The sequence below is a fragment of the Wickerhamomyces anomalus genome (genome assembly GCF_001661255.1).
Source record: "Wickerhamomyces anomalus NRRL Y-366-8 unplaced genomic scaffold WICANscaffold_3, whole genome shotgun sequence".
In the NCBI taxonomy this organism is placed as follows: Eukaryota; Fungi; Ascomycota; class Saccharomycetes; order Phaffomycetales; family Wickerhamomycetaceae; genus Hansenula; species Hansenula anomala.
Genome location: NW_017567112.1, coordinates 98,184 through 121,544, shown reverse-complemented (window position 1 = coordinate 121,544; position 23,361 = coordinate 98,184). Strand labels below are relative to the sequence as shown.

Below are 23,361 nucleotides of genomic sequence, written 5' to 3'. Positions count from 1 at the left end.
CGATATTAAGATCGAAATTTCAAATCATATACACAAATCTTTGGATCTTTAGTCTTGTCTCTTAGTGGGCTGTTAGAATTACCTCTGAAACTTGAGTTAAGTTGAGATTCGATTTACGAAAAAGCACGACAACTTTGTTACAGGAAAGTTGAAACTTGAAACCCAACCATAGCACAGAATCTACGCGACAGTCACAAAACTTCTTTAGTTATATATCTACTGCTTCAAAAGTTGGCCTGATGTGTACTCTTTTCTAATATGGAAAAGTATTTGGTTTAGAAGTTAGTGTTTGATAAGTACCCTACATCTTCTCACCCTAAAAATTTTGTAATTTGCAATATCAAGGTTCCAACTTCCTGCTTCTCAAGACGTTGTAGCGAGATTCATGACTAAGTTAGAACTTAGAAAGTACGACAAGTCACTAGAGAATATATATGCTTAAAAGTTAATCATGTAATAGAAAAATCTTTACAAACTTTGAGTTCTGCTACTCAAGATTCGAGATTAAACCTGACTTGTGACTCGTGAGGCTTGTAACGAATCACACACAGTTTTATAACTTGCACAGCAAAATTCAAACTGTATTTTCTCAAGTGCAACTTGTCTAGTGTACTCGTCTGTTTTTTGTAACCTCAGCGAACAGTGTAACTTGATGATCGAATTGGGTAAAGTCCTTCAGAAACGTTGAACTTAATTTTCTTTGATGAGCACATAGACCGCGCGCCAAAAATTGACAGCTTGACTTTTTTCACTCCAAATTGAAAGATGTTCTAAATAGATCTAGTATTAACTGAAACATTCGTCAAACCCCTTTCTGTTTCAGGAATAAAGGTTAACCTATAATACTAGTTAAATTCCCGTATGGACTATGGTAACTGGTTAGTTCTTTTCAATTCCTGATATCTACCTCGGTGTATGAGGGTATACCGTTATGCAAGAGTGTCTAACAATTTAGGCTCGCGATGAAGCCAGTGAAGTTTGACCACTTGTACACCAGTGAACGCTGAGCTGCAATACAATCAGTATAAAGGTTCCCATTAGATACTAATTGGGAGGATAAGTGTGCGAATTTGGATGTCAATGTAGTCAAGTTTATCCTTTTAATTTTCAAACTAGACTCATTTCACTCACAGGTATCGGCTTTAGGACGTATCATGTATGTGTAATTCAAACAATCGTCATATGAGCAACTTCCTGAGGTACAATTGTATATTTCCAGAATTCATACCGCTACAGTGGACCCCTGCAGCGTAGCTTATAAGTGAAGTTTGAATTCATAGCATTTTGTACTGTCCTTCTTTCCTGTTATATTAACAGTTTGTGTGTGAACAACTAGTTTCTTGAAAGCTGATATACGTGATCTCAAACATAAGGGTATAGTTGCGCCGTAAGCCAATTGGATGTTCTACAGCTTGAACCTCATTTGAGCATCATTTTACGATCCTGGATCCTATCCTGATTCCTGATTCCTATTTATGTGGTTTTTCCGAAGTACGTCGTTAATGGTGTTTTTACACTTTTTATAAGCCGTTTGGGACTTGTCAAATAAAGCACAATGTGTAAAATTATATTGGGGGTGAAACTCGAATAGCAGCGCACAAGTTACAACAGCTGAGTTACAAGTTACAACTTCGACAGTTCTTGATGTCCTGATCCCTGGCCAGTGTGAATTGGTATGGGGTAAGTGTACAATTGTTAAACTGAATTAACAGTTCAGCACCAACTGATTTTCTCGTGCTCCATTTGCAGTTTGTTTTGTTGAAATCATAACTAGACGTGAATTGTGTGTGCATAGCCAATTTGACATGAATTGTGATTGTCCATACAATATATGGTTAGTGAGTCTCGGTTTTCGAGGACTTGATCAGTACATGCAAAACGGTACTAGACGTATAAAACATATCTACTAGTGATTAATTGCTGTATTTATTCAATGCCTATAGCAGTATAGGTTGTACTGTACCACAGTACAATATTACAACTGTGATTTATGTTAACGCTGCACAGCTGCAAAACCTTCGAATATGGCGATGAGCTGTCGAGATTCTAAAAACGTCCAGGTTAAATTAACTTTAAAGCAACAACTAAAGAGAAGTTGCACTATGATCATGTTACTCGTTTGAAGTTTTAAACAGCTGTTTGCGCCATGGATCATAAACATTAGCTGGTGTCAAAATAATATATTGAATATAGTGACTGGTACAGTCATCATATTGAGAAGCTGGAATATAATTATTGCATCATGAGGCTGTTACATAAATGATTTATGTCGAGACTCAACTATATTTGAAATTTCGACTATGTAGCGTGTTATAATCAGGCTTTTCATGATAGTTGCACGCCCATAACTTCAGATTGATAATTCATGATTCATGATTCATGACAGATCAATTTCCGCGGAATTTCCACACTTTCGCGTTTAAAGAGAACCTCTCAAGCGCCTATGTGACCATGGTTTGAAACGTTCGTAATTTCATTTGATGTGGACTTTGTTAAGACTTCAAGATATAAACGTAAATTGAACAGGTTTCTGTTATATACTACAAAGTTGAAGAACGTTTTAGCAGAAGAAGGGAATACGCTCCCATATCTACATCCGGACACCTATGTCTGATCTGAGAGACCCTAGGGTCTCAAGTCTCGGGTCGGGAGAAACTGGTGTTCATAAGTTCTTATAAGCGTAGCACAGTTGTACGTGAAGCAGCTAATTACACAGTACAACAATTCTCATAAGTTCCAACTTCCCACACTAAGATGAATAACTGAAAAATAACCTTTCTCCCATATATACATGCAAATCCATGACTCTCAAGCAATTCAAGGAGCTGAAGTCTAGTGTCAAGTTTCAACCTGTCTGGAGGATGTTTATTCATCAAGGGAAGACGAGATAGACACTCGTTGAATATCTGTAGATCGGCTACATCATGACAGTCAGAAGAGCTGGATGAACTACAATAACTAGTACAACAGATGACGATGGCATTGTGCTCAAAAGAACACATATTGGCTGTAATAGCAGCTCAAGCGCTGCCATTGTCACTCGCGGTTTGAACGTCTCTCAACTTTTTATTTAAGCTCCTTCAGATAGATAAAAATAACTTAGAGTATACAAGACACCATTTTAAAGACAGGTTATATGAAAGTTCGAGAAGTGTTAATCGTTATTTTTTGACAGGTTCAACGTATACTTCTTGAACCTCAAAATCCGAAACTGGGATAAACGTACCACATCAAAAGTCTTTGAGATCTACAACATACCGACGGTACTTTGTCAATGAACTTGAGTGTTGAGCAAGCCACAAATGTTGAGTGCCAACCTGAGGCGCTGTGTTGAAAATGACGAGTCCAAATTATACGTTGTCTATGTGAATTGATCAAACAGTTCAATTACTTTTCACTGAAAGATCTGCTTTAGTGTTGAAATCTCCATCTAACTTTCCCCTGCGGCCTGTCCACCCTTGGACTCCACCCTTGGACCTTGGTGTCGAAATAGTGGGTCTTTCTGTGTAGACTGATGATTTACGTAGGTCGTGGTCTAAGCTGGTCTCTATTCCAGATCTCAGTCCATGAAATGTACAGTGTATGGAACAAGTTGAAACTTGGAACTTGGGATGGTGCATACCAGTGGGCCTAGCTTCACCTCCAGCGCACTGTAGGCAGGAAAAATGTCGGACCGATTCGAGTCTGGCCTCAGAAGTTGGAACGAACTTGAAAGTTGAAACTTGAGACTCAGTTCTTCTGGCTCGAGCTCAGTTAGGTGGGCAGAGTGCTCCTTTCAGCGTAAAATGTGTGCTCTCTGTCTAGAATCCTAAGCAAACGAAAGGGATTAATAGGAAGCATTCAACCTGTACAAACTTCCTGGAACCCAAATAAAGTCATGATGTAAAATCCAACAAGGCATTGCAGATATTGTTTCAGCTTTCGACATCTTCTTGGGCTAACTGGAGCCTTCAACACTACAAGGCTCATTTTTAGATGTGTACAGTTTGTTTGTCTACTTCAAGAATCAAGATCTTTCGTACACTTTTCTTCTACGTTACAGTGTAGGCTCTTGGAGAACTAGGCGAGAAGGAGACTTGAAAATGTACTTCATTTTCAAGCGTACTTTTGGTTGCACAAGTTGAGTACATCTGGCTCACCGAAACTGGAAACTTTCTGAAATGTATCGTTTTAGATCCCCATTCGTCACCATCGACAAGGGGTAAAAGCGTGCGACTGGCTTCTGTACAAAGGAAATTCCATCATCCTAGTTTACTGAGCTACAGTTCTACCTAAATTAATGGGTCTGGAAATTACCTTTGAAACAAATTAGGATTACACATCCAATCACAACGTTACAAAGCTACACACAACTCATAAGGAGTAAAATAATAAAAGTACCTTCGCTGAGTAAAACTCCCTCACTTATTTATAGAATTGGACACTTCAAGTCCTTCTTTGGTTATCTGTTTCAATTGCTTTGCTCCTCGGTTTAAGCTCTCTTCTCATGCTCGTAAATGTTTCGTAATTTTTTGGCAAAATCTACGAGGTAGTGTTTTAGGAGCTAGCAACATTTAACGGCTTCGCAGGACAGAGCAGACTCACAAAGCCTACAACAGCCAAGTGCATTGTATACACATCCTTTTGGAAATCATCTGTACAAAGTGTATGATGTCAAGGCTTGGGGATAGTACCAGCAGGCTTATGATTCTAAGTGCATACCGTGTACCTATTGTACTCAACCAATAAAAAGCACGGTGTACCTTTAGTTTCTAATTCTTTTGTGCGTAGATGACGGAAATTAGATGGGCATTGGGAACTAAAGTGAATCTCGTATCTCTTTGGTCTTTCAATTTCCAGCTTTCTATGTCTCTTCTAGCCTCTAGGACGTCTTTGTAGCATATAAAAGTCTCACTTTTTTCATAAAAGCTGTACACTTAACTCAATCTTTTCGATTTGCAACCACTTTGATTGCGGAAGAGCCTGGCTGCTACATACACATGTATACAAAATTATGCCCAAGTTACAGCCTACGCTACACAAAGCTCATAAAGTGAGAGTGCAAAGAAATAACACAGATGAGATTGGTGTGAGCTTAATCATTTTTAATAATGATTTGCACTGTGGGATTTATACGTTTCAAGAAATACAAAACAAACTGGCTTTTTTTTCATCGTTTCACCGACAAATACAGGTACAATATTTGGCTGCATCTGAAGCTTTAGCTAAAAAATTCCACCTTTGAGCGCAAGATGTCGATCCGGCTAGGATATAATCAAAAGCAACATACACAATTTGGGCTTAGATTTGAGACGAGTTGTGTACCTTAACGAACAGTGAAGAGGTTCATGCTCCTCGCTTCTGAGACTAAGTCTCCTAAAAATACTTATCTCTTTTGAAATGAAAAATCATATACTTGAAACAAAGCTTTGGATAGAGGATCGGACCTATCCTATATCCTAGTCTTAAATCTTGAGTTCAAAAGCTCAAAGATTAAATTCTTTGGATCTAATCTTGATCATTATTATAAAGAAACAACTTTAATACTTCCGGATTTAACCGCCCTGTATTTCATTTTCGCGAACTTTTTGTACAATTATCCACTTTCTTGAACAAATCGAAAACCATATAAAGAAAGAGGTGTAGAAAACTAATATTTCAACTAAATTTGAGCTTAGCTTTCCAATGATATATTCAACTGTTCCGTATTCGGCTCTTTAAATATTTTCTTGAAAATTTCAAAATTTTGTATACATCGATTCTCTTATTATAACTTCAAAATCTTTTAAAATTATTGAGTTTGGAATTTTTTTTCAAAACGGCGAATTTAATCAAAATAAAAGCTGGAAAATAAATCTTGAGGCTATTTATACCCACTAAAGCTCTTTTATTCCGCTATACCCTCTTTTTGACTGTTTAAATTAAGATAATTCCATTAAATGGGTTTAAGGTCGGAATTCAACATCACATGATATACCCGAATTTCATTTTTTTCTTGTGTATAGAAGACAAAATATTTTTCAACCAGATCGTTGGTACTCTTTTCAAATTCTTTGGCCAAATGAATCAGAATTAATTGTACTAACTTACATTTCATACTGTGTGTTTTTGATGTTCATTAGCAGTTGATGTAGAGTTTATATGATGTTCTTGATCTTTCATTTGGCCGCTGTGTTTGAAGAGGCTTTTGTATCAATCATGTTTTGCCTTTTTTTAGTGGTGTTCTGGAAGGTGAAATAACTTGGTTATACTGGTTTTTTCTTTCAAACCATCCTGGAATGTTTTTGTTATTCTTCTTTCTTCAATTTTGACAATCTTGGTGTCATCACACTCGTTGGTGATATTTTTTCATGTCTGAAGATTGATTAATTTACATAAATTGAGATGCTGGAGTATAGATGCGGAATTTTTGGTTAAATCATGCTTTAAAAGTTTTGCTAATTGGCTTTGTTTAGCGTGGCTCGTTATGTTGAAAAGAGTATTTGAGTTGTTTCTTTCTTTTTAACCGAGGTGGTTTCCATGCATCTTTGATTAATGGGTTTTGAATGATTTTGTATCAATCAATTGTTGAATGTTAGGCATCAAGATTTATGTTGGTTTTAAAATGATCAACATGTTTGGCTGTTTTGATAACAGTTTATTTTCGGCTTCATTGAATTTGGGTTTATTAATAATAAGGGTCCCGAACCTGAATATATTTGAAGCTTTATACATGGCTTTTTATCATTCCAATTCAGTTGTTTTGTTTTTATTGCTGCATTTTAATCAACCATGTTACATGTTTTAAGTGGAATTGAGAAAGATTACAATATTTCCAAAACGTTCGTCATTATCTTTTTTTCATTTTTTGGTTTTTTGAGGGGGGTTTACCAATTCTACAATTTGTAGTTTTGGTTTTTTTTTTCAATTTTTCACTATATGGATTTTTTATTTTTAAGAAGTGATGAATTTATACTTTGAAATGCTTTGAAAATCAATTTTTATTATTTTTGGTGCTAGATTGAGGTGGTTTAGTTTTTGTTACTATCAATGTTTTGTTTTTATGTTGTTTGTTTATTGTTGGTTTAAAACTTGGATTGTTTTTATTTTATTACAACTGAGGAATTTCAAGCACTATTTAACGTATAGAGATGCTTATGTTTAACACGATCATGAAATGGTTTACGTGTATTTTGTTTACTCTGGGTTTTGTCCTGTGGCCCATTATAAAGGAGTGGTCAGTTTTAGAGGGTTGGCTGGCTTTCAAAGATATGAAACCATAGTTGAATTGTGTTGACTAGCAGTTTTCATTCAAAAAGTTATTAGTGGAGATGCTCATGTTTTACTTATTAACTATAATTGTCAAGATTTTATTCTTTTCAAATCTGAAGTTATTTCAATCAATTCACAAGTTTATCAATACTGCACTTTTGTCAATGGTTTTTCTCCCCATTTATTTTTTTTAATTCACTTCACCTTGTGCTTTATATTTTATATCATTTGCTTTTGACAGCAACTTTATCCATTATCATTTGAATCATCATCATTAGGTTTATTATCACATTATTTGTTCATTTTTCAATTTCAACGTTGAATGCCGCTAGGTTTTTTCTGGCAACTTTTGAGCCTAGTTGTTGGGCATTTTCAACATTCGCTGGTATAATCTGAGGAGAATTTGTTTCCATTTTTCAACCAATGTTGTTATATTCAATACCAACCAATTGACCAAACCAATTCATAAAATCTAGGTTTCTTTACGGATCTAAAAACCAAGTGTGAGTTTTCCCTAGTACCCGGGTCAATTAACCTCACAGAATATATTACAATACCGGGGTTTGATGGTTATATTATTGTCGTTATGTGGGATACCAGTATGTTACCGTTTAGAGTTTACGGTAGACAACCAAATCTTTTTCATTTTTTTATATTGAAAAGTGAAAGTTTAAAGAATATTTCAAAAATTGAACATTAGGAATTACAGGTTTTTTATTTTATTTTCAAGCAGCACTTCAAGAATCAACGGTCACAAATCCGTCAACTATTAAAAGGAACTTTAACTACAATAACTTTATTAACTACAATAACTAAATGAACTACAATAACTAACAATGATCAATTCATTACTATATCTCCATTAACAAAAGCGTGAGGACACCAAGATCCCGAGTCTATTTTTCATCAAGATTTACAACCATAATTACCTATTTGTTTCAATTTTGATATTACTTTATTACTTCTCTTTTTCTCTTTATAAATTTTCAAAGAATATAAAGGAGACACCTTTTATTCTTTACTAATTCTCAGAACGGAATTTGAGGATTGATCTATACATTAGAAATGAAATAGATGTGTGTTATAAATGTGTGTGGTGTGTGGTTTTTTTTATTTGATGGTGAAGTTTGTTTAATTAAAAGGGATGGTTAATATTGAGAGCTTAAGAGAAGCGAAAAAAGAGATAAAGAAGGGAAAATCATTTGATTTTGGGATGGTTTTTTGATATCTTTGCATTTTGAATTTTGATATCTTTGTTTAAGAGGGTTTATTTTTTTTGCAATTATTGGTCAATTTACTTTAATAATTTTTCATTGTTTTGATCAATTTTAAACTACACTTTGAAGTTACAGAATGTTGGTTTTAGTATGAGCAATGGCATTCTTGGTTTAGAATCAATTTAGTTTGATTGTTTTTTATCCTAATAGCATTTTCAAAGACTAATTCATGACTGTAGATTCAATGTATTCAGCCATTCTTTGAACGTTTGTGTCTAAGTTTTGTTATACACTAATTCTTATCTTGAGCCAATTGCGCGCGGAGGTGTTTCCTGTTTGGAGAATCTCTTCAACTTTCCCTTTCGGCTCTGCCTGGGGTCTCTGCCTAGACTCTCTGCCTAGCACCCGATGAGCTTCCGCCTAGCGAGCCTACGTTAGTGGTCTCTGCCCAGAGCGCCTCCCTCATGGGGAAAGCGCGGAATTCGTACCTGCTTTGGGATAGTGGAAGAAGTGCACAGAATGTTCAGTCAATTAACGAGAATTGAAATGAATAGAGAGCAATGGTAATGGAATTAAATAGTATTGAATACTAGAATAATTGAAAAGAATTCACTTTTTAACCATTTCAGTCCTTTTTGCGCTGAGATTTGATTAAAATTCGATTTGGTTGATCAAACTTCAAGGATTTTTCATTTTTAAACATGGTGCATTTTAATTTGACTTTTCCATCGATAAGGACTTAAAAGTCATCTCCACGAAATTCTGATATAAAGCTAGAGAATCCTAATCCTTTCAGCTTGTTATTTACCTCAATCCAACTCAATCCAATCGTATCAACATGTCAGACAACTTATCAGTCAAAATCGATTTGCCAAATGGTGAATCTTATATCCAACCAACAGGTTTATTCATCAATAATGAATTTGTTGCAGCTAAATCAGGTGAATTCATTGAATCAATAAATCCTGCAACTGGTGAAATCAATGCAAAAGTTCATGCTGCAGGTAAAGAAGATGTTGATATTGCAGTTGCTGCTGCTAAAAAAGCCTTTAAATCTTGGAAAAAACGTGCTGGCACTGATAGAAGAGATTTATTATGGAAATTAGCTGAATTAGTTGATAGAGATCGTGAAATTTTGGCATCTTTAGAAGCTCATGATTCTGGTAAACCAAGAGATACTAATGCCATCTATGATATTGATGAAGTTATTGATATGTTGAAATATCTTGCAGGTTGGGCTGATAAATTAACTGGGAAGACTATTCCAACAAATCCTGAAAAATTTGCTTATACAATTCATGAACCATTAGGTGTTGTTGGTTGTATTATCCCATTCAATTATCCTTTAGCTATGTTTGCATGGAAAATCACATCGATTGCTGCTGGTAATACAGCAATTTTCAAATCTGCTGAACAAACTCCTTTAAGTATATTATATTTTGCAAATTTATTCAAAGAAGCAGGTTTCCCACCAGGTGTGGCAAATGTCATTTCAGGTACTGGTGCCATTGCAGGTAACGCATTAGTGGAACATTTAGATGTTGCTAAAATTGCATTTACAGGTTCAACTAAAACTGGTCAATTGATTCAAAAAAATGCTGCAATAAATTTAAAAGCCCTAACTTTGGAATGTGGTGGTAAGACTCCATTAATCGTTTTCAAAGATGCTGATTTTGAACAAGCTGTTAAATGGACTGCATGGGGGATTTTCAATAATATGGGTCAAATTTGTACAGGTTCTTCAAGAGTTTATGTTGAAGAACCAATTTATGAAGAATTCTTGGAAGCTTTGAAAAAACATGTTATTGAAGAATATCCTCAAGGTGATCCATTTGATTCCAAGGCAGTTGTGGGACCACAAGTTTCAAAAGCTCAATATGAAAAAATCTTAGGTTATTTGAAATCTGGGAAAGAAGAAGGTGCAAGAGTTGTTTTAGGTGGTGATAAATCCACTGAATTTGGTAATGGTTATTATATCCAACCAACCATATTTGCAGATGTTAAGCAAAATTTTAAGATTGTTCAAGAGGAAATCTTTGGACCAGTTGTTTCAATTGGTAAATTTAATACAGTGGAAGAAGCTGTTGAATTAGCAAATGATTCTGTTTATGGATTAGGTGCTTCAATCTTTACACAAGATATTACAAAAGCTCATACAGTTGCTCAAGATTTAGAAGCTGGTATGGTTTGGATCAATTCAAATAATGATTCAGATGTTAAAATCCCATTTGGTGGTGTTAAATTAAGTGGTTATGGTAGAGAATTGGGTGAATATGGTATGCATGCCTTCACTCAAGCAAAAGCTGTCCATGTTAATTTAGGTATGAAATTGTAATAGAATAAATGATTAATCTACGAATCATAGTTGTAGTAATATAGAATCACATGTATTATTCAAAACCCATTCATGAATCCACCATTTGGAAACCCAACACCAAGATCAACATTTAATTCATCAATACCTAAATTGCCCGCACTACCATTTCTTTGCCATTGATTTGGATTTGTATTCCCTCCATTTAATTCATTATTCCCATTGTTATTACTATTCCCACCATTATTATTAAACAGATCCATCAATTGTTGATTAATTAAGGGATCAGTTGTCACTACTGCAGGTTGTAATGGATCTATACCTATACTTTCACCTCTTGATTTCATAGCATTATTCTTTAATTGCATATTCATCATCTGCTGTTGATTTGGAATCATGTTGGTTGTGCTTGAGGTGGTAGATGTTTTGTTTGATTCTCAAGCATCATTAATTGCATTTGATAATCATGTAATGCTGTGGAATTATCACCTCTCAAGCCACTATTTGGATCATTTGGTTGAGGTGGTGGAGGGTTTGCCCTTTGAGGTGGATGTTGAGTAGTTGGAGTTCCTGCGTTGGATCCAATATTACCACCACCAGTTTGTTGTTGTTGAAATTGTTGAAATTGAGCTTGTGCAGCAGCTTGTTGTGGGATTTGTTGTTGAGGCATATTTGGACGAGCACCTCCACCATTAGCTTGAGCAGCAGCAGCTTGGGCAGCTTGTAATCTTTGTTGTTGTTGTAAGAAAAATTGTTGTTGTTGTTGAGGGGGTAAATTTTGGAAATTAAATTGATTATTCAATTGCATCTTCTGCATTTGAACTCTTTGTTGTAATTCTTGCGCTTGTAATTGCTGTTGCATTTTATTATATTGCCATTGGTTTTGAGGAGGCTGTTGCTGTTGTTGTTGTCTTTGTTGTACAACAGATGGTGGAAGATTTGGATTTGTCGAGCCTGGTGTTGGAACTTGACGAACTGGTTGAGGTTGAGGTTGTTGTTGCTGTGGAGGGACTGGTGTTCTATGATGCATCTGAGGAGTTATATGTTCATGAGTTGGGCCTGCGCTTCCTGGAGGTTGTTGTTGTTGTTGGACAGGTATCATATTTGCATTTGGTGCGGGAGATGGTGCAGTGATGGATTGAGCTGGATGAGGTGTTCCATGTGCAGACTGAGGTAAAGGCGATTGTAATGATTGTTGATTAGTGGTGTTGGTGGTGTTATTGGCTGCTTGTTGTTGCTGCTGTTGTTGTGATGCTGGTGAATCTATTGGCGAGTTATTTGAATTTGAAATGACTGGAGCTTGAATTGGCTGAGGAGGTATGAACTGATTAGCAGCATAAGGATTGAAAGCTGCGGCTGGATTCATTTGCTGCTGTTGTTGCTGTTGCTGTTGTTGATGATGAATAGCTGGAGTTTCTTTAACATAACTATGTAAAGCCCAAAGAGACTGCCACCATTCTAGTAGAAAAGTATCTGGAGAAGTCATCAACATTTTAACACCAGGTAGAGAATCATCGCCGTCAGTTTCAATGCCATTCATTTCATTGCTATTCTCATGGTTTGTATCATCGTGATCTTCATCATCTTCATTATTTTCACTTGAACTACCATCTTTTTCTAATGGGTTTGATAATGGGACATCAGCTTCTTTTAGCAAGATCCTAGCTGTATCATAGAGTTGGTTCTCCACTAGATAGTTGTATAGATGGGCATATAGCAGTTGTCTTGAGTTCTTAGCCAATGCATCAGACACCACGGTTTGTTTGCCTTGTTGTAGGTCGTCCTCACTTCTTGAGGAGCCATTGTTATTCATTTTGTGCTGGGATTATAATTATATGAGTTTTGGGGTGAGAGGTGGTTGTGAGTTGGACTGGTAAGCTGTTGGAGTTGGTGAGTATGAATATCTGTCTGTAGATGCTATTTAGTGATGATGAAGTTGAGTTTGAAGACGGTTGTTGTTGATGTTGTTGGTGGTTTTCATTGGAATATTGGATTATTTTGTTTTTTTCCTTTCGGAATTACTTTGGCAAGGTGAGAATGAGTTTGTACTGGGAAAAGCGACTTTGACAGGAGGAATTGTAGTGAAGATAGAAATATTACATTTAGAGAATAGTGGAATTTATATTATCGTCTCTTAAGCTACTTGTTCTCTTTTAAACGGTGCAATTATCTCTAAAATTGGTCAAGTTACTGACTTTTTGCTGACTCAGTACCATATTGGACAATTTTATTACTGAGATGATGTGAAATAGTTAAAAATTAGTAGAAACTAACAAATCCTCCAATTGCTCTCATCTAAATCTATTTGTTTCCATTCTATTTTATATCTATTTTATATTAAAACCTTTTCTTCCCAATCACCTCCACCATACACTTTCACTTCCGCTTTTGGAAGTCGAGACTTTCAAAAACTGACAACGGCACAAGAAAATGAAAATTACGACAATTGACAATTTGATTACTATTGAGATAAATAAAGAAGACGGTAATCAACCAAATAGATAGTGAAGTATGGCTGAAAGATCATACTCCAAGGACCAGGAGATAATAGTGGAAAGAATATTGAAGCACAGAAACCATGATTACTACAAAATATTAGACGTTCATAAAGAAGCCACTGATGTGGAGATCAAAAAATCTTATAGGAAGATTTCATTAAAAGTTCATCCTGATAAGAATTCTCATCCAAAGGCTGCTGATTGTTTCAAATTAGTGAATAAGGCTTTTGAAGTCCTAGGGGATTCTCAAAAAAGATCAATCTATGATCAAACTGGTTCTGATCCTGATCAAAGAGGCGGTGGTATGGGTGCTTCGTCTTCATATTCGAGTGGTGCTTCACCTTTTGGCCCTGGTGGTCCATTTGGAGGTGGTGCTTCACCATTTGGAGGGGCTTCGCCATTCGGTGGTCCATTTGGTGGCCAACAATTTCAATTTGATAATGATTTATTCGATATACTATTTGGAAATGCTCATGGTACAACTTTTACATTTGGTGGTGCAGGTGGTGGACCTCAAACTTATACATTCACTTCAGGTGGTGGACCATCGCCTTTTGGATTTGGTGGTATTCCAAGACAAAGACAACAAAGAACACGAACAAGACAACAACAACAGCAGCAGCAACAACAACAACAACAACCTGAAGACATTTTCAACACTTTAAAACAATTATTACCTTTATTTGCTGTCTTAATAATACCGATAATATCAAATATATTTGCAGATTCTTCTTCAAATGTTGATTTCCAATTACAAAAAAATTCTCAATTTAATCATGAAAGAATATCTTCAAGATTTCATATACCTTACTATATACCTTCAAAACAAGTTGATTTATTAAATGAGAAAAATTCCAAAAAATTGGATAAAGAAGCTGAACAATATTATGTTGGAGTATTGAAAAATCAATGTAATAGAGAACAGAATTTTAAAGATGAACAAATTAATGATGCATTTGGTTGGTTTTTCCATGATCAAGATAAATTAGATAAGGCAAATGCCCTAAGATTACCAAGCTGTGAGAAACTAGCCAACTTGGGACTCTTGTGATACAGATAAAGTGATAATAATTAGTGAATAATTAATTAATTAATGAATTTGATAGAGAAAATGCTTACTATGGAGTGGCCCGTAACAGAATCATTAATATTCGCGAATCGCGAACTCGTTTTTCATTTTTTTTTTTTTTTTGGAGAATGTAAACAAATAAAAAAAAGCGAGAAACCGTTTTCAAAACAAAGAAAACAAGTTGAAATTGTTTGATTTGGATGGTGAAGGTTTTAAATGAGCCATTGATTGAGGGTTGCTAGTATTATAAATTATTGATTGTGGTATAGCTGGTCTCGCCATGGAAAACTACATACGGGAAGGTCTGGCCCCTTTGAAGAGGTATCTTTCAATAAGTCAACAACAACAACAACAAGATCAAGATGATATAGATCAAAATTCACCAACTAGAAGAAGAACGTCGAAAGGAAATGGGAAGATGATGGATTGGGGTATTGATTTGGAAGATATGGATAATATAAATGATATAAGCTCACCAACATTGATAAATGATTTTACAATAAATACATCATCAACTACCAATGCAACTTCTGATAATGGTGAGGATATAATGGATGGGTTAACTCCATTTGTGGAAGATAAATTCCATGATTGGGGGATTTCTCCTAAGAAAAATCATCATGATAATCATCATAGATTTACATTACGTGAATTTGTTATGGATCTATTTGATAGATTAAATGATCAAAATTATCAAAATATGAAATTTTTGGATGAATTTAGATACATACTGGTTAGTTCTCAATTATTAGATGAAACCATACTAATTTCCAAGTTTAAAAAGAAGAGCTTGATGGAGTTGAATCAAAAGGGATTTCAAAAATTTGGTCATTTAATCAAAATCAATTCACACTTTCAAATAAATTCAATCATTTCAACAATAAACATTTTGAAAATCATCAATGTTTTAAGTTATCTTCAAAAAAATCAATACAAATATTCATTACAACAAATACGGCTTGTCTTGATGATATCAACAATTCATTTATCATTTATAATAAATTCAAAGTTATTGAAACTAAAGATTATTCAGAATAAGATATTGAATCAATTGAAAAAATTCATTAAGAATTTCCAAAAATTTGATACTTTAATTCAAAAATTAATAACAAAATTTAAAGAGTTGAAAATTTATAACAATATACCCAGTCTGAAAAGTCAAACAACTAGTAATAATGAAAATCCTGATTCAATCTATGATTTATCTTCAAGTTCGTTAATATTATCAATTAATGCCATAACAAATTTATTCAAATCATTATTATCTTTAACAAATGGTATTGAATTGGAAAATTATTGTGGGATTTATAACATTGAATTAACTCGATTAGGATTTCAAATTGATGAATTGAAATCATTGAAATTGATTGATGATAATCAAGATGATGTGGATTTAATTGTTTCAAAATTTAAAAAATTACAATTCTTGAGAAGATTTTTAATTGTGGTGTTATTAACTATAAATCAATTTAATAATCATTCACCATTTTCAAATAAAGTTTTTGAGATTTTCAAAATTAAACAAAATGGTGGTGAGTGTAAAGTTTCATTCTTATCAAAATTAATAATGGTTTCCAATAATTTAAATGATATATCCCAATTTTGTGAAACATTGAATCAATCCATAAGACAATCAATTGATGTATCAAATACAATTATAAATCATTCGGAGTTCCAGCAAAATGATTCATCATCATCAATTGATTTGCTATTAAATAAAATCAAAGAGTTTGAATTACAATTAATGATTGCAAGAAATTCCAAAAATCCATCACATTTGAAAGAATTAGGTTCAATTCTAGAAAATTTATCAAATTTATATAAAAAAGAATGTTCAACATCACAAACAAACTCAAACTTGTTGAAAATTGCTAAACAAAGAAAAAGATTTTCATTACCATCAACAGCACTTCCTATACAACAACAACAACAAAGATCAAAATCAACATCTTCGAGAAGAAATAGTTACAAAAGATTGAGTACTGGTTTCACACTACCTTTACTTACTGTCACTGAAAATGAAGAAGAGGAAGAGGAGATTAAAACTAAAAGAGCTGTTTCTTATGATGATAATTATTTGAATATAATGCCCTCTCATGAAACTTTCACAAATGATGATTATATCAATGATAGAAATTTGTTATCAAATGATGATAGTGTTGTTATTACATACAATGATGGTGGTGATAAGGATGAGGATGAAGGCGAAGAGACTTTTGATAATGAAGAGTTTAAAAAAAAATTGGAGTTAAATTTCACTAGAATGATTCAAGGTGATAGTAAGTTAAAATATGAAAATAATGAAGAAGTTAATGATGAGGTTAATTTCAATGATCAACAAATTGATAAGGAGGAAAGTGCTCCATTAATGAATGAATTGAGAAATGTTTTGAATAGATAGGACAATAACATAGAATAAAGGGTCGCTTATGCTGGTCATGAGAACTCTCAAATTAATGAAAAATACAAAATATATATTTATTTCTAGCACTTATTCTTTCTAAACAATTTGTAAATCTTTGAATGATTCACCCTTAACAAATTCCAAACCTTCACCTGCATATGAAGTTAAACTATTAACTTCAACTTTACCTTCAACTTCACCACCTTGTGCTTTAACCCATTTTGTACCTAATTTCAAATAATTTTCCACTGAAGTTTCAGGTGTATCGTTTTTAGCACCTGAACCATTTTTCAATGGTGAAAATTCTTCAGATCTTTCAACTTCTAAACAACCAAATTTTGATAATTCGATTGATTTGAAAACATCAAAGATGAACTGTTCTAATTTGATACCATTTGGTTCTGTTGGTTTATGGAAAACACCTTCTGAGTTTAATGAAGGGATTTTTTTATAAGCAATATGGAATGGTAAAAATTCTTGATTATCAATCCAATTTTCAATTGAATTTTGTAATAATTCAACTGAATAATAATGATTAACAATATTTGCAGCTCTAAAGCTCAACAAGCCATTGTCATCAGTTTGTTCACTCAATTTTGAATCAATTTCACTATATTCAATAACTGCAGGTCTTTGTAAATCATCATCCAAAACGATTAAACCAACAGATTCTGAAGCATCTCTTTTTCTAACAACTTTTGTACTCAATTGGAATTTTTTATCAATTGAAAATCCAATGAATGTTGGATCAGCAACACGAACTAAAACATTATCAACACAATACATATGAATATGTTTTATACCTTTTTTGGAGAAATCTTGCAACAAATTATTGGTATAAATGGCTTTGTATAACCCACCATTACCATCTGGAGATTCAGCAAGTTTATCTTGAGATTCTAACAAGATTTTTTCACCGTTTTTATCAAAACAAGGCAATGTACCTTGATTGAAAAAAGTAACTTGATTAGAATCTAAGCCAAAATATTTGTTATCAATGAAAAATTGTTCAGTATCATTTCTCGTTGGTTTAGAAGTCATAATATACCAGTTGATTTTAGCATCTGTACCATATTTTGAGTTTGCTAATTGTTCAATTTTTCTCAATTTCTCAGCTTGAATTTGAAATAATGATTTATTTGAAGGTAATCCAATATTGTAACACCCTTTTGGTTTTGAAGAGCCTAATCTTGTACCTTGACCACCAGCCATTAAGATCACACCGACTTCACCTTTAGAAATAGCTTCAAGACCGATCTCTTGCCATTTTGATTTAGTTTCAATAGATGAATCAATCAATGAATATGATGAAGTTTCAGGTAATGGTTTGAAAGATCTTCCCTTTGTTGCAGTTTTGGAAAACTCAATGGCTTTTTGCACGATAGGAGATAATTTTGCTTCTAAAGCTTGTTTGGTTTCTAAGACGGATGACATGGTGAATAGGGATGTAGTTGTGTATTACGTTTTGTGTAAGGTTTAATACCACGTTTGAAATTTGACGTTCGAGATCTTTTTTTAACCGTGTTTACGTTTTGTGACGCGAACCGATTCAAGGCACAATATACAAAATATTGGAATTAGATATTATCACAATTTTATTCAAATTTACACTAGTTAACGATCACTTTCAAAGTGATAAGTCTTTTCGCCAGCTTCACCATTTGTTCCTTGTTTTTTCGTGAGCTCATAAGCTTGCAAAATGACCTTTTTAACCTTTTCCAAGCTCTCATCACTAGTTTGATAGTTGAAAGCTATACGTCCACCCCAAACTCTGATGTCGTTCTCTTCCCCCAGTTCCTCAAAGATTTCAGAGTTGATTGGTGATTTTTCTAAATCTATAAAGACAAAATTTGTATCAACTGGTGACTGCAATTGAATTCCATTTTCAATCAAGAAATCAGCCAAATTTCTAGCCTTATCATGACTTGATTTCAACTTTGGTAAGTTTTCATCAATAGCCACTCTAGCCATTCTAGTTAATAGCCCACTTTGTCTAATACCACCGCCATTTTGTTTTCTGAAATGATTAGCCTTTCTAATGAACTTTTTATCACCAACAAGAACAGATCCAATTGGTGCACCAATTGATTTTGAAAGACAAATACTAATAGAGTCAAAGATTTCACCATATTGCTTGAAAGTAACACCACTAGCAATACTAGCATTCCATAATCTTGCACCATCACAGTGTAGTCTGTAATCGTTTTTAGTACAGAATTCTCTGATTCTTTTCAATTCTTCATATGGGAACACAACACCATGTAGAGTGTTCTCTAATGAGATCAATTGAGTTGGAGCACCATGAATATCACCATCTTCAGGAATAATGTGTTTTTTAATGTCTTCCAACGTTAGGTAGTCGCCATTTGAAGGCTTCACCGGGATAACCATAGCGTTTGACAACATTGCCAAACCAGCACCTTCATGGACATAGATATGTGATCTATAATCACATAGGATTGAATAAGGGGGTTGATGAAGATGGGTTCTGATTCCAATTTGGTTTGCTAAGGTACCACTAACACAATATAGCCCAGCATCTTTACCAGTGAGTTCAGCGAGGTATTCTTCGAGCTCAACAGTATCGCTATCTTCGTCATAAACCGCATCCCCCACAGATGCTTGGAAAACAGCATTGAGCATTGATTGGGTTGGAGTCGTGAAGGTATCACTTCTGAACTCGTTGCTAGCTGATGTGTATTTCTTGGTGACAGGCATTCTTGATGGTCCTTAGGATTATTGAAGTGGCAATGGATTCAAACTGACAAGTGGCCTCTTTTTATACACTTTTTAAATGGTGATAAGCTACAAATTGGAACTGTAACTACGTGAAAAGTGGACGAGGTTTATAATCCCCAGCCAAATCCGGCAGATTACCGCTTTCGGACACTTCAGCGAAACTTCGCGAATCGAAACTAGGAGTGCGCATACCGAAAAAAGGGCCCATAGTAAAACTGAAAGCTTGAAATTTTTTGTTTTGACGTGAAGTTTATTGGGAAAAGGTTAAGCAGGTTCAACATCAACAACAAGACTGATCTAGGTGTTTTCTTGGTTTTTTTTATTATTGTTTCAATTGGAATATGTACTGGACACTGACGGTGCTCTCTTTGGCTTGTCTGTGGCTAGCTCACAGGCTTTACGTGCTAGCAAAGATCCCAGTTCCAGAATTGATCAAAACGTTGAACATCGACATACCCAAGGCATCAAAACTCTCTGTGGACAACATCACTTGCTCAAAAGTTCACATCCATTGGGACTTGCCGCTACTGGAACACAAGATCGTTAGCTTTGTGCTTTATGTGAATGGGAAACAGGCATCAACGTTGAATGGAAATGTTTCTCAATGCTGTCTATCAAGTTTATTCCCCAACACCAAATACAAGATTGATTTGATTTCAATAAATTCAAATGGTTACAAGGCTAAAAGTGAGTCCATATTCATCAAGACCAAGCCTGAGAAGTTGCAAGATTACAATATTCTGCTGGAGAATCCGGAGAATTTGTTTAGACTGTTGACTGATAATCCTGATGTTTCCACAGTGCACAAGTTGACAACGCCATCAACAATCACTTCAAATGGCGAGGCAAGAGCCGCTGGAAGATCCCGTTCCAATACTGTCAACTCTGTCAACGGTAATGGTACAACCGCTCCACAGACCAATGGTCTTGCATCTTATGCTGCATCAACTGCCACAAATAATAGTTTTTTACCAAATCCTAAATCAATGGATGATATTGAAGAATTAAGATACTATTTGGAATCAGGACAAGAAGAATTGCACACTATATTGAACCAACAGACTCAAGCCTTGAAAGATTTCAAAGAACAAGAGTACATATTGATTGAAGAAAGAGACAAGTTGCGTGACCGGAAGAAGTTGGAAGATACAAATAGACAAGCAATCAAGACTGAAATGAATCTACTAGATGATTCAAGAAGATTGACTGAATTGAAAAAGTCTAAACAAGAAAGCTCTTTAATTGCAAAGAGGAAAAACATTCAAAAAATGGAGAGTGATTTGAATAATTGGAATTTGAAAATTGATGAATTTGAAAAACATAAAAATGATTTAACTGAATCTGAAGATAGAGTTCATAGTGAAATTGATTCTGATATTGCTATAAAAAAGTCTAAAATCAAAGAGTTGCAAGATGCCATCTCCAAAATTGATGAAGATATCAAGGCAATCAATTCTAAAAAGAAGCAAAAAGAACAACTAAAACCTCAATTTATTAAAATCTTCAAGACTTTAGGTGATCACACTGATATAGGTGGCTGCTTAGATAAAGAGGGAACAAAAACTTTAGAACAGTTGAAATCATTAGATATTGAGGTTCATCAAAAAATACAAAAGGAAATTGAATCTGATGCAAGATTAGAAGCTGAATGGAGAGCTCAACAACAACGTGAAGTCAACAATTGTTTAAGAATTAGTGGTGTCAAAGAAGCTTTGAAGAGAGAAAATGTCAACTTAAAAGTGGCTTTAAATCCTTCAAGTTCTCATAGTTCAACACCTCCAAGTGTTCATTCGCAACCTTCAAATTTGGTGGCATCACAAATACCACAACATCAACAGAATCAATCTAGTCTACATCAACCTCAACAAAGGGATATTTCACCACCAAATCCAAATGCTTTTCCATTTGCAGTTCCTAATGCATTTAATTATAATAATGTTCAAAATGGAAGTTCACCTTCATTAAGCTCATATCAAGTTACTCAAAATTCAACACCACCAGCATTTACATCATCATCTTTGTGGAATACTTTCACCATACCAAATGGTTCCAACCAAGGGAATTCTTCAGATGGATTTGCATTTAATACCACATTACCAAACAATGGAACATTACAAAGACCTGAATTTGAACCAGAAGTTGATGATTCTGAAGTTTTACCAAATGCTGAAACTAGCGCTCAACATTTACTTCCAAAATATTTAATTGATGAGGATAATGATTTTATGAACTTGGTTAAAGGTGTTCAAGGTGATTTGTCTTTAGAAAACAGTTCAAACTCGAACCATTTCCAACAAGGACCAAACTCTCATTTTGGAATGAACAATGCATTTAGTAATGTCCATAATGATTCATCTGCAAATTTAAGCACAAAGAGTATTTTCCATAATGAATTTGGCATTCCTACACAACCAAGATTTTCATTAGATAATCCATCATCTCCACCTCAATCATTTAATGCTGAATTACTTTCAAATCAAACTTCACCATCAAATGCAAATAATAATGATATTCATTCAGTATTTTCTGGGAACCATAACGAATTGTTACAAAATTCATTCCAACCACAACCACCTACCCAAGTTGCTCAGCAATCTTCCAAAGATACCAATCATATAAGTTCATTTTCTCCAAGAAGACTGTCAAATGTTTTCAGCTTTGGTAGAAGAAATAATGATGTGAATGACAATCAGAATAATAATACCAACGAACCACCAGCTTCTGCACCTTCATTATCAAAATCTCAACAACAACATAGCAAGTTTTTCAACAAAAATGCAGTTACTAGCAATGCCAATAATGGTGATATTACTGGTACACCTCAAAGTCATGCTCATAGTGGTTCAAACCCATTATTCACATTTTCTCCAGAAGTTTCAAATCAGAAAAATTCAACTCCATCAAAATTTATCTTGGATTCTGTTTGGAAAAGTCCAGGTGAAAGTGATAATTCTCATAATAGAAATGTTAGTATGAATTCAGCTCATTCAAATAATACTAGTTTTGAAAAAGAACAAAGTTTTTCAAAGTTTTTCCCAGGTCCATCTGTTCAAAATAATGATTTCTTGACAGCACCAACAAAAGAGAGTCACAATAATAACATTGGTTCAAATGTATCTTTCTCATCTGATGCCATGTCTGATCATGTGAATATGGAAACTGGCGGTCCAATCCAATTAAGTGCAACAAACAAATCATCAAATACAACTTCTATAAAATCATTGAAATCATCTGCTGATAATGCATCAAATGTTAGTTCGTCTCCATCATTTTTCAGAAAGAATAAATTCCTGATGAATCCATTTGGTGGTAATAACAATCAAGCCAACGAGTTGGGTAATAAATCACCTTCAAAGCAACATTCAACATTATTTAGAACTTCATCTCCAACTAAGATTGATGCTCATAATACTGAAGACTCGGATATTGAAGAATTTCATCCAGGTTCAAATAACAATTCTGCAACAACACCAAAGAGACTGTTTTCAAGAAATCGTAAAAGTTCTTCATCAAATATCAGAAAACAATCATTTGCAAGTTCCCATAATAATGATACTGATTCAAACTATAATGCCACTGATGGTTCAATTCAATCAACCAATACATCTGCATCGAATGGTAAATCACTGGTTAAGAAATTTTTTGGGAAGAATAAAGGTGAACCAAAGGAAAATGATCTTGATGAACAGATAATCGAGGAGGATATTGAAAAATGAACATTAAAATGAATGTATATACCATAATTTGCATACTACTATCATGATCTATACATCGATCACCATCTTGTAAAATATCGACATCGTACAATTCTTTTAAAACTCAAAAACTCATTGTTATTAAAATGACTATAATATTATGAACAAAATGATTAAATAGAAATTAATATAACT

General features: G+C 34.2%; 7 protein-coding genes across 7 annotated transcripts; 4 read left to right on the top strand and 3 right to left on the bottom strand.

Moving 5' to 3' along the window:
- Positions 1–9,285: 9,285 nt before the first annotated feature.
- WICANDRAFT_83684 (uncharacterized protein) lies at positions 9,286–10,782 on the top strand (the record flags this gene model as incomplete). The annotated part of the gene is made up of 1 exon (XM_019185582.1): positions 9,286–10,782. One exon carries the CDS (start codon positions 9,286–9,288, stop codon positions 10,780–10,782), a length of 1,497 nt encoding a protein of 498 aa, XP_019038768.1.
- Positions 10,783–10,841: 59 nt separating this feature from the next.
- On the bottom strand, positions 10,842–12,574 carry MSS11 (Mss11p; the record flags this gene model as incomplete). The annotated part of the gene is made up of 2 exons (XM_019183314.1): positions 10,842–11,197; positions 11,251–12,574. 2 exons carry the CDS (start codon positions 12,572–12,574, stop codon positions 10,842–10,844), a joined length of 1,680 nt encoding a protein of 559 aa, XP_019038767.1.
- Positions 12,575–13,272: 698 nt separating this feature from the next.
- Positions 13,273–14,310, top strand: HLJ1 (type I HSP40 co-chaperone HLJ1; the record flags this gene model as incomplete). The annotated part of the gene is made up of 2 exons (XM_019181779.1): positions 13,273–13,567; positions 13,628–14,310. The coding sequence occupies 2 exons, from the start codon at positions 13,273–13,275 to the stop codon at positions 14,308–14,310; spliced, it is 978 nt and encodes a 325-aa protein (XP_019038766.1).
- A 298-nt stretch (positions 14,311–14,608) lies between these two features.
- WICANDRAFT_78206 (uncharacterized protein) lies at positions 14,609–16,729 on the top strand (the record flags this gene model as incomplete). The annotated part of the gene is made up of 1 exon (XM_019184682.1): positions 14,609–16,729. The coding sequence occupies one exon, from the start codon at positions 14,609–14,611 to the stop codon at positions 16,727–16,729; it is 2,121 nt and encodes a 706-aa protein (XP_019038765.1).
- Positions 16,730–16,828: 99 nt separating this feature from the next.
- On the bottom strand, positions 16,829–18,166 carry QRI1 (UDP-N-acetylglucosamine diphosphorylase; the record flags this gene model as incomplete). Its single annotated transcript, XM_019185581.1, has 1 exon — positions 16,829–18,166. The coding sequence occupies one exon, from the start codon at positions 18,164–18,166 to the stop codon at positions 16,829–16,831; it is 1,338 nt and encodes a 445-aa protein (XP_019038764.1).
- Positions 18,167–18,346: 180 nt separating this feature from the next.
- On the bottom strand, positions 18,347–19,450 carry WICANDRAFT_29651 (low specificity L-threonine aldolase; the record flags this gene model as incomplete). Its single annotated transcript, XM_019181634.1, has 1 exon — positions 18,347–19,450. The coding sequence occupies one exon, from the start codon at positions 19,448–19,450 to the stop codon at positions 18,347–18,349; it is 1,104 nt and encodes a 367-aa protein (XP_019038763.1).
- A 217-nt stretch (positions 19,451–19,667) lies between these two features.
- Positions 19,668–23,248, top strand: GTA1 (Gta1p). The gene has a single exon (XM_019180423.1). The coding sequence runs from the start codon at positions 19,813–19,815 to the stop codon at positions 23,185–23,187; it is 3,375 nt and encodes a 1,124-aa protein (XP_019038762.1). The 5' UTR covers positions 19,668–19,812; the 3' UTR covers positions 23,188–23,248.
- The last annotated feature ends 113 nt before the right edge of the window (positions 23,249–23,361 follow it).

Excerpts from the sequence above, each read along its gene's own strand:
- GTA1 (XM_019180423.1), top strand. The coding sequence starts at position 19,813 with ATGTACTGGACACTGACGGTGCTCTCTTTGGCTTGTCTGTGGCTAGCT.